The sequence below is a fragment of the Idiotropiscis lumnitzeri genome, chromosome 17 (assembly GCF_059441095.1).
Source record: "Idiotropiscis lumnitzeri isolate Australia: NSW breed Sydney's pygmy pipehorse chromosome 17, RoL_Ilum_1.0, whole genome shotgun sequence".
Lineage (NCBI taxonomy): Eukaryota > Metazoa > Chordata > Actinopteri > Syngnathiformes > Syngnathidae > Idiotropiscis > Idiotropiscis lumnitzeri.
Window position 1 is genome coordinate 8,889,393 of NC_142407.1, and position 11,126 is coordinate 8,900,518.

The 11,126-nt window shown below is 38.3% G+C and overlaps 1 protein-coding gene across 3 annotated transcripts; it reads right to left on the reverse strand.

The window, feature by feature from the left end:
- Positions 1 to 110: 110 nt before the first annotated feature.
- Positions 111 to 10,618, reverse strand: hnrnpl (heterogeneous nuclear ribonucleoprotein L). 3 transcript variants are annotated; one of them, XM_088279007.1, is made up of 14 exons: positions 10,469 to 10,618; positions 9,883 to 10,001; positions 9,001 to 9,238; positions 8,719 to 8,806; positions 8,366 to 8,460; positions 8,211 to 8,283; positions 4,105 to 4,140; positions 3,819 to 3,887; positions 3,478 to 3,725; positions 2,792 to 2,913; positions 2,496 to 2,697; positions 1,526 to 1,583; positions 570 to 665; positions 111 to 478 (listed from the first exon to the last, which is right to left on the reverse strand). In XM_088279007.1, exons 1-14 carry the CDS (start codon positions 10,550 to 10,552, stop codon positions 417 to 419), a joined length of 1,590 nt encoding a protein of 529 aa, XP_088135133.1. In that variant the 5' UTR covers positions 10,553 to 10,618; the 3' UTR covers positions 111 to 416. The 3 variants fall into 3 exon arrangements, with proteins under 3 accessions (XP_088135133.1, XP_088135134.1, XP_088135135.1); XM_088279008.1 differs by lacking the exon at positions 4,105 to 4,140; XM_088279009.1 differs by lacking the exon at positions 9,883 to 10,001 and having other exon boundaries at positions 10,469 to 10,587.
- Between the last annotated feature and the right edge of the window lie 508 nt (positions 10,619 to 11,126).

An 11,126-nucleotide genomic window follows, 5' to 3' on the forward strand; every position in this document is an offset into this window, starting at 1 on the left:
CCATTTGGTCACAGTTCACAGCAAAAAAAAATAATTTATACAGTGTTTCCATTTGTTTCATTCATTCGTAAAATGTTAACATGAAGGAGGTAGCTGACTAAACGACAATAGAAATGTATTCTTTTTAATCAGAAAACTGCAATTTGCTCATTACACATCTTGCCAATAAATACATATGGATGTGAAATTACCTGCATTTGAAAACAAAAGGCTGGATTGACATTTAAATATTTTAGGTTGGGGGATCGATAACACAATGAAAAGAAGAAACACTATAATCACTTAAGGATAACGTCAAAGAACAACAACCCTACATGTGTCAATGATGAGTGAACATTTTAATAGGAAATGAGAAATGAACGACATTATCGTTTATGCAAAGAAATAAAATGTGACATTGTTTGAAGCAGTTGTATTTAGCTGCTGGAATGGTGGGTGGTTGAGAAACACAACTTCAGAGTGTAAGGGTAAGGCCCACCTAGAAAAAGCAAGGGGAAACACATTATACACATACTTTGGGAAGACAATGATAGAAACATTTTGTAATTGCAATTTGTGTAAATAATTACTGGGGTTTTTCATCTGGTGATGGTTCATCATTGCAAGGGCTTCCATGGCATCATTAACAGATTCCCACTCAAGCAAACCTGATGAACTTCGCTCGCCTGTAGTGCCACACAAAACAAATGATTAAATTAAATATATGATGTTACTGTTGATAATAAACATGGACAGTTTTAATTTATGTGGAAGTCATGTGTACTGTATGACTGCAAATGAGCCACACCCGGTATCGGGTAGACAATTATGAAATGAATAAAAATGAGGGTTAGTAACATAAGTGATAATGGCATCATGCCTTCAAGATACAATATTGTCGCTGTTGCATCGACAGAACCTTTTTTTTTTTTTTAGGAAATTAAAACAAATCGCTTTTTTTTTTTTTTAGTAATTCAGCGTATTAATTAGAGTGACATACTTTCAACACTTCAAAATTGGTTTATTAATTAATAAAAACAACGCAACCACTAGTATTGATTCATGAAATAAATTAAACTGACCAAATCAGGACTTGGGTTACGATCCAACAATATCACAAATGTAATATTATTAAATAAAATGCTACCATTTAGACAATTGATTTACATGACAAAACATGATATTCATGACAATGGTATTTTGGAGCGCAAAAATGGGCCTCAAGGTTTACATTATTTTTCCCAAGTAAACCCTGAAAGCTATCGTTTCTGAAATGGAGGGTATGTGCATCATACATTCATTCATGAGTGATGAAACTGAGGCTGTTTGGTGTTTGTGTGCATTACTCAAGACAATCATTTTGATAAGGCTTCTTCCACAACAACGTGTGTATTCGCTGTGAGAAGCAGACAAACTGCAAAAACACATTATCAACCTAAATATGTTCAAATCTAATTTTGGATGAGGACATCTAGTTGATATTATGAAAATAAATGGTAGTTAATTCATGTCAAGCACTCCACAAATACTCATGGCAATTACTCACTCTTCCCACTGAAAAGTTTCACACTTGAAGGACTCTTAATTCCTAATTCATCGCAGACCTAAAATGATAAAACATGGGATCAGGTGAAATTCAATAACCCAAGGAACTTTATTCCTACAGAGCATATAAAAACAATTGTACACACCCTTCTTCAAATTCCAAGTTTTTGTGTTACAAAAACATGAGCCAAGTTTGAAAAATCCCATTTACACTATTATCTATGATCTGTAGTATAGAATAGAAAATAAGAAAAAAAAAATTAGGCTATGTTCACACTGCAGCTCAGCTTTCTTTTGCCAATGTGCGACATATCGGATTTTTTTTCCTTTGCAATATCAACAGAACAATCAAGATTTTTTTAAATCCGAATTTGTGTATCTGATGCTGATTGTCTTTAGTAAACATACATCGTTTTATTTTACTATAGTTTGATTTTACAGCACTAGCCATGGTCCGCAGAGAGCTTCCACAGCATAAAAGTGATATTGTTCCAAAGGTATCAGTTAGGAGAAGGGTTAAGGATCAAGACCTGACCTTATCTTGAGGAAAAAAAAAAATCACACGCTTCAAATGTCATGGGAAAATCTGTTCAAGTCAGATGAAACCCAGGTTGAAATTTTTGGCGGTTTGGCAAAAACAAAACTGCTCATCACCAAAAGAACATCATCGTGACAGCGCAGCACGGCAGTGGCAACATGATGCCTTGTGGCTGTTTTTCTTCAGCTGGAACTGGAACTTAATCAAGTGGAGGGAATTGTAAACAGTTCCAAATTCCAGTCAGTGTTAGCACAAAACCTGCAGGCTTCTGTTCGAAAGCTCGAGCTTTAGATAAAAAGGAACGTTATGTGTCAGCAAAATAGTTTCTAATTGTTTTCTTAGACTATTTTTTTCTTTCACAAAAACCTGGCATTTGAACAATTGTAGGTTGACTTTTAATATGCCCTGGAAAAGCCTTGTATTTTTTTCTGACCTGGTTGAAGATTTCCTCAGAGATGTCAGGCTGTGCATTAAAAAAATGGAGGACATTGGTGGGGTGCTGGATTCGGTTCTTGGCTGCCTGCTCTGGCGATGTGAAGCGGTTGTTGCGAGAACCATGGAAGTCTTTGAAGCTACTGCTGTTGTCTTCTAGCTGGTAACTCTGTCCTGGCACTATAGCCTGCTGCTTGGACACGCTACGAAGCAAAGACAATAAATACATTTGTATCTGGATATTGAGTATACCAACGTCTCAATTTTTTTAATGAGTTTTAAAACTACCAGACTCACCAGACGTTGAGTTTTTGTCCAAAAAGGAAGTTGTTGTTAAGATGAGAGATGGCCCTGTCCACAGAATAGCAGTCACCCATCTCCACCATTGCAGCTCCCGGTTTGCTCTTCATGAACTTAACCTGCAGTGACAAGGACACGCAATTGACAACATACCAAACATTTCAAACAAATCTTGAAAAGGGAAAGTCAACCCAAAAATGTTCTTAACGTGTTCTATGCAGCCCCACAAGTTCAAACATGGCATTCTGAATAATATTGTTTCTGGAATATGAAATAAGCAGAAATATCCACTTAAAATTGTATTGTATTTTATCAATTCCGGTTGGCCATTTTGTCACTTGTTGTTGACTGAAAACGACATCACAGTTGATCAGGACTAATTTAATGACCAATCATGGCTCAGTTTGCATAAGTCACATGAACAAACACTGAAAACAGGTGGTGTGATTGGTCTTTATCTAATCCCTTGGACACTGTGATGTCCTTTTTTTTTTTGTCAACAAAAATTCACAAAATGGCCACCCCGAAGTTGGATAAAAACGTGTGGATTTTGCTGCTTAATTCATATTCCATAAATGCAAAATTCATCTGAACCCCGTGATTAGACTAGTCGGGGCACATTATTGTAAAGAAAGATTTTGGGTTGACTTCCGTTGTAAAAGGAGCACTGTTATCATACTCACCCTCTCTATATTACCATAGAGGCAGAAGATGTTAAAGACCTTGTCAGCGTTGATCTTTGAGGGCTCAAGACCATATACCATTAGCACAGGTGAGTCCGCGTGAGGGCCATACTCGTTGGGCGGTGGCCCGTATCCGCCGCCGTAGCGCTGATTACCACGCCCACGTCCGCCCATACCTGGCCCCATGCGGTGGGGAGGAGGCCCGTAGCTGTCATCGTTGTAGCCATGATAGCCTCCCTGAGGGCCACCTTTATGATAAAGCATGAGGGGGCGGGGGGAGGAAACCAACATGAGTAATATTCCTAATTTGCACGTTTTATTGAAATTTTCTGGATTTTTACCATAATCAGGTGGGTGGTCCCCGAGAAGAGCAGGCTGCCTCTGTCGTTTGTTTGGATTTGCGTTAGGGTCTACGTAGGGCACAGTCAAAAATGCCAATTAAAAGAGCTTCTCGACAAGACATCATGCTGGAAAAATGACAGTGGTGACTTTGTGTGATGGGACAAGGTGACTGGCATGCAACAGAAGGAGCTTGCATCTTAATCGTTGACTGCAGGTATGATTTTGTAACCCAATTAATGACATAATGGAGATTTGTTTGTTATTGCCCTCCTAGTACAAACACACCTTGTGAATTGTTCCAATTGCCTTCACCGTCAGCATCTGTGCAGGTACACATACATGTCAAATCAAAATTTAAATTGGGGGGAAAAAAAAAACAAGCATTCCACAACACTGCCTTAACATGTCTCTACACTGTTGACAATTACATTGCAATTATAACAAAATTAAATCAGTGTGCATAACAAAACATTCCATGTGATCACAACAGTCTGGTATTCAGCAGTTGTAAAACAAGAACTATGATCATTATGATGTTTACGCTAACCACAATACAGCACAGTCATTCACAGTTCCAATTTGTTCTCTGACAAAATTATTTCTCTGATCTCTAGTCGTCAAAAAGAAAACTATCTGTGCCACAATTACACTGGTCAACAGCTAAATTTAATCCGAGATGGTTTTACATGACCCAAAACATGTTTGACGCTGATATCAAAAATTGTTTTCACATTTTCTCTGAGATTTCTGAGAGATTTTCATTTTTTTGTTTAAGCTTGACCTATAAAAACATGTCATTTAAAGCGATGATACCAGGGGAAAAAAAAAACAACTGTTGCCAAACCTCCATTTTAATAAAAAAATATTACGAAATACAGTATATAATTATCTGAACTATTTTATCCTTTATTATTATTATTATTATTATTATTATTATATGTTGTTACGGACAGATTCAGAATCAGCACAAAAAAAATCACGAAAATTTAAATTCAAAAGTTGATTTGCATCTCTGATTAAAATGTGCAAAAATGGGTTGACCAGTGTTATTATTTCACCACATTACCAAATCCAACTAGAACTACATCATACATTCATTAAAATGTTGTATATCATAGCTAGCTGAAAAATGATGTATCCCTTTCATTCATTACACATGAAGTAATTATGCCAGTTTTGATTTTTGGTCCATAGCAACTGTCAGTTTTAAACCATTTCATCAATTTGTCATTTAGCAGTACTTACAGCACCATACATGAAGTATTGGACACATTGGGGAGGGCAGGGGGTACTCTTCAGCAAGGATGTTCCCCTCCAAGCTCAATTCATTCTCCATTTCTTATTTTTTTTTCTTCATGTCTTCCTTCTTGGCATCCCCACCACGAAAAATAAGTACATCCACACATCCATGCTTGGTTTTTGCTTTTTGCCATTCTTTTTTTTTTTTTCAAAGTTGCTATGACAAGCATTTCCAGCTTACCGTGCTGACCACAAAGCAGGATTAGTGCATCATTTGAGAGTGGGCTGTCTGTCCACAGACACACTGAGCCAAACCTGCATCACACGGGAGGTGTTAAAGGTATCACTGTGGGCCAGTTTAAAAAAAAAAAAAAAAAAAAAGGATAATGAAACAACAGAACAGCACAGATAAAAAGGGAAACGGGTGGGAAGGTAAAGGTAAAACCAGAATACCAGTCCAAAAATGTTGCACTTTGGATGAGGGTTTGTAATCGGTTTGCATCTGTACTCGTATGCTTGCTGAATGTTTCATGCTTGTGTCTTCATGGGCCCCCCCGTGGATGTTTCTTCTTGTGTAAAAATCGGCACTGAAATGTTGCTTGCTTTGATTTGGTTTAATGGCGGTTGGTCACTTGTAGAAAGAGAGAAGCGGCATCGAGTGCTTGCCAGTATATCTGCATGATGATGTGCTGTGATGACAGTTCCGCACTGTATGCAGTCGTGGATATTCATCTTGTTGTGATGTCATGTGTTCGCACAGGAAGGTGGAGGCGTGCTGTATTATTGTTTCAACAAGAGAAGGGCCTCTTTTGTGTCATCTGTTCCCTTGTCAGCTGAGTGTTTGAAAACTCCTCTGTGGATCCCTGTCGTAGTGTTACAGAAGGAATAGCCCAAGGGCCCCGGGGCGAGGAAGTGCGGCCAACAACGACCCGCCCAGACCATCAATGTACTGTGTTGAAAAAGTGGTTGCTCCTCAAGGCTCTGAAGATGTGCTGTACTTGTAAACAGGTGGCGGTGGCGATGCCTATCATCATATCAAGATCAGACTATGTTGGGTCTAGGACGTGTTTGCGTGGTCTTTGAATTTTTCTGTCCCTCAAAATGAAAGAGTGATTGTCCATCACCCAAAAAATAAAATGGATCCCCTTGTCAGTCCCTTGTAGTGGAGATAGAGGTGTCGATGAACTGAGGAAGTACTGTACTGCGTTGAGGTTGTGTTCCAGTGTTTGTTGTCCCACTGTGTCCAATGTCCCAAAGAGTAGATTACTTATGGCTTTGGGTGCTGTTCTATTGTCGCTGTAGAGGTTGTTGTGTCTTTGGCAGCATGTGTCTGCTTGGAAAATGAGGTAAGCCTGTATATGGGTTTGCACGGCCAGGACACGAGGAGTACCTCTGCTTTAAAAGGCAGCAGATATGGAATAGAACACATCTCCCAACTGGACACCACACAAAGTGACTGTCAAGTTCCTTTTATTGATCTTCCACCCAAACTTGTTTGATTGTAACCTGTTTTGTAAGTGTACAGACTAAAAAAAAATGAACAATACATGGAACTGCTACCTTAAAGGGGAACTGGAGGCAAATATTTTCTTTGTGATTATATATTCTAATGCGCCCTCATTCTAATAATTAATGTTGCGTTCATGAAATAAGACGTAAACAGATTAACTCAACCATGTTATCAATCTCAGGGCGCTGCTATTTTGTCCTGTACAACTCTGTAATGTCGACTGAAATTGACGTCAAAGCACCCTCTGGCTTAAACAGAAGAGCCGCGATCCGAGCCTGAGGGCACTTTGACATCAGTTTCAGTCGACAGAAGAGGGCGCCATTGGGCAAAATATGAGCGCCCTGATAATGGATGAAAATTGATGGACACATCTGCTTAATTCTTTAACCACAAATGCAATATTAATCAGAGTACAGCGCTTAGACTAGCAGGAGGCACTTAAATATTTTATTGAAAAGAAAATGCCTTCAATTCCCCTTTAAATAACTTTGACACCAAAGCATATATTTAAACAGTGTGTCCAGTATATGTTAAAACAAAGATCCCAGGAAAAGAATTCTTAAAAAGTCGTCCATCCATTCATTATCTCAAAGTCATGTCCCTAATTCTTAATTCAGTTTTACTATAAACTGGTGCAGTTTGATCAAAAACTAAAAGGAGTTTAACCTACTGTAAATTTAATTTGCAATAGACATTTTCTGTATCAGGGCAAAAATAATTAAAAAACTACGCTCCTGCGGCCAGTTAAGGCCGTACGATAAATCAAATCTGTTTAAGGGAGTTAAAGGTACGGAATACCAAGAGTGCACTTGCTCTATCAATTATTCTTTATTAGAGTAACAGTATTGACTAAAATGTTTACGACACATTAAAAACTGAATTTTGCTTTGCATGGAAATTTCAATTCCTCACCATACTTTATTATACTAAATTAAAGATGAACCACACTAAAATAATTTCATGCCAATTTGGTCATGTGAATATAATACTTTGATGTTCATAAAATTGCTAAGGTTAAAACTTTGGCGACATTAACATAAATCAGGGGACAGTTGCCAGCAAAATAAATTGACTAATCATATTTTATAATAGGAAATTAATGGTAAATTAACAAATTGAGTGTACATCTTTTATGGCTACAAATAAGACATCACAATGTCTTTCACGGGACCCTTAAATGATGGGTTTCATTTAATAATTAATTAAATCTCCAATATGTTTAATAGAACACTCAAAGTGAGCATACTTGCAAGTATTTCCTGGACGGGAAAAGGCAGGGATGTTTTGCTGTGCCATGCTCTTGAGGGAATGTGGACCTAAGAGGTGAATGGAATACTTGTGCATGGTACTGTGACTAGAGTGCACTGGTCTCTACTCATGCATAGGACAAAAATAATTGGCTGCCAATGAGGTTACCCCTCATGCCCTCACTGTGTGCACTTGCGGAGCAAGAAAATACGTAAAACTGTGATTGCATTGGGAATAATGCCTTAGAACAGGTTGATAAGAATGTTGAGTGAGTGGAGGAAATCATAAGTGATCAAAGGCAATATTTCCACAATTAGAGAAACCTAACATCTAATACTAGTGGCATGAAAGGTAAAGAGGAAGTAGAAATGGGAAGAAATAGTTCCAAACCTACCTTGGCCACTCAGGTTAGGGTTTGTGTAGTCCCACGTGTCCTGGTCATTCTTGAAGACATTTAGGTGTGCTGGCTGTGGATTTTGTGACAAAGGAAAGTCCAACACTAAATATTTGTACTTGTACAAATGATGATGTAGCCTGTCTTACACATACCTTGGCATATTCAATCTTTAGTGTGCAGCAACCAGAATAGATGTCTGCGCCGTTGAGTGAGGCTTTGGCTCTCTGCGCACTTTGGACTGAGTCAAATGTAGCAACTGTAAGTTAAGGTGAGGTTTGAGAAAATAATCCCGAGTCACTGCAGGTAACTTCAGCCAATGTTTACCACAAAGACAAAATTGTATGGCACCTACAGGAAGTGACAGGTTTTTAATTGATGAACAATATTGTGCAAATGTCCTTACACAAATGTTATTTTGACAGCAGTCAATATGAACTACAAAATAAGACAGAAGGTTCACACAAATGATGAAAAAAATATTGTCCACAAAAAAGACAAAAAGGATATTCAACCATAGCCTGAACGCCATTCTTTCTGAAGATGACGATTCGCTGCACAGGACCACAGTTGTTACATATGGTGTACAACACATCCTGTAGAAGTAAATTTGAATCATTAAAAAAAAAGCACTCCAAGCATGCACAAAGAACCCCCTCTAAATATAAGACCACAGAGTAAATGATTTGCATGACGCTTATTTTTAGGAATGCAAATATAACACCAATTCCAAATTACCTAAATACGCTACAAAGACAAGATATTTACACATGATACTAGTTTAGATTACCGTGGTGATGGGGTAGATGGGGTTTAAGATGGTAAGCAGCAACACATTGTTGACACTTCGTGTGTCATCAGAGTCTCCTTGCCGGTAGATTTTTTGGCTAGTGGAATAGTTGATGAAGGCAGGGTGGCCTGCAATGTAAACCTGGTTCTCAGCTGCATATGTAACAGCATTGCAGGAAGCATTCATTTCCTCAAACTCCACCAAGGCCTGGCGCTTCTTGGGCATCATTGCCACAGAACTATGGAAGAGTAGGTACAATCTAGTTTGGTAAGAAACCCACAATATGACAAAGCTTAAAAGACAATAAATTTGCTAAGTATTTTTTTTATGAAATGTAACTCTCTTTATAGATTTGCACACTTCATATGAGACTGAACACTTCTGTAACACTACTGTGTAAAGCAAGTCTTTCACACATATTTTGTTCAAAGTGGCATTTTTGTCATACAGCTCCTAAAGAAATGTGTGGTCCTATGTGGTCCCGGGTATCACTGAAGAACAATTGTGGCTCACTCAAGCATTTAGGTTGCCCATCCCTACAAGATTGGGAGTGGAAAGGTATCACTCTGCATGTTTTTTTCAATCAAATGGGCTGGATTGATGATTTTTAGAGAGCAACTGATTAGTGATTACCTACCCAAACATCCTTGTTTGGAATGGTCAAAGATCTTCCTAGGCAAAAAAAAAAAACTGGCAGGGAAGCTTTAATGCTGAACTAAACCACAAATATGCAGTGTGGAAAAGAGATCGGCAATGATTCATTTCCAAAATGGCTTCTGTCAAATCTGACGGGAAAACTCGTATGAAGCGTTTCATACGTAAGCCTATGTAGGATTTTTTTTAAAATATACTTTGTAGAAAAAAAATCCAGGGAATGAGTACCTGATGGACCCAAATTCTTGCAACGCTTCTACCAAGTCAGTCTCCACAATCCCATCAACTAACCCCCTGATGTGCACCACCGGGGATGGTAATGGTTTATGGGGATCATCGTAGCTCTCCTGAAAATAATTTCACCACAGTGACTCTAGACGGCTCATAGACGATGTGCATAGCAATGTGGGAAATCAAGTTCACCTCCATCAATAAACAACAGACAAAACGGAGCAATATAGGATAAATTAAATGTAAATTGCATTGATGTTAGCATTAAACATCAGGAAACGTTGACTGTTGACGTACACGTTAATACGATAATGCGAATAACTGATTTGATATTTTAGAATTTTAAAAATGTTTTCATTCTGACGACGGGGTCTACTATATTGTCTACTTTGCTCAGAAGACAGACTAGTTTGAAAATGCTAACTAGCGTGTGGGCACAATTGGTTTTCCTTAGGATGGCTAGCATCTTGACTATTGAAGCGCACGATGTTCTTAGTAACAATATACAGGCGTCTAAAACCACATTTAAATAGAAATTAATTGTATTAACAACTCAATATTGCGACAGGAAAGCACGCCTAACCGTTGTCATGCCTCCGTCCTCGGTTTTCAGTCGTTTTGTTGCTCTGCCTCCTTCTCCGTAGAAGCGGCCCGCAGCGGCAGCCATGTTGTTCTGCCCCTAGTGCACCAGGGTAATGTTGCGTTCACTAGAAATGGGAAAAAGTAACCTCTTGCACACATTCGAACTTGCTCAAAACATCCTTTGAATCCGAATAATTTGAAAATGGGTTAAAATAATTAAGTTTAAACTAGTATATTTTATCCCACATGGACAAACTATAAATGACAAAACTGCGAATAGTAATGTACTGTAATTCATGCACTTACATTGTATGAATGACAAATGAAGGTTAAAGGGTTCAGCCAGTAAGGATCATTTTTCAACAAGAATCGATTTAAATGTATTCTTTTATCAGGAAAAGTATGAATTACCTGAATTGGTTGTCAGCCACTCGCAGGGCACACACAGACAAACAACCATTCACGCTCACAATCACACCTCACGGTAATTCATACACAGTGGGAATGTCTAAAACACATACACAGCGGTTGCATATTTTATCAAACGGTTGCATATTTTACCCCAAAAATACATTTACATAGAGTATGATTAGAATGTGCACAAATGGATTGTTCCTTAAAGTCATGTTATTTTGTGTGTGACTACCCCCCCTCGCCCC

Bases quoted from the DNA above. Each gene is read 5' to 3' on its own strand.
- hnrnpl (XM_088279007.1), bottom strand. From the start codon at position 10,552: ATGGCTGCCGCTGCGGGCCGCTTCTACGGAGAAGGAGGCAGAGCAACA. The intron at 8,461-8,718 runs ATCCTTTTTGTC...CAGTTGCTACAT, and splicing joins CGTTCAGGCTATGGTTGAAT to TTGACTCAGTCCAAAGTGCG. The intron at 479-569 runs GTAATTATTTAC...TGCTTTTTCTAG, and splicing joins TCACCAGATGAAAAACCCCA to GTGGGCCTTACCCTTACACT.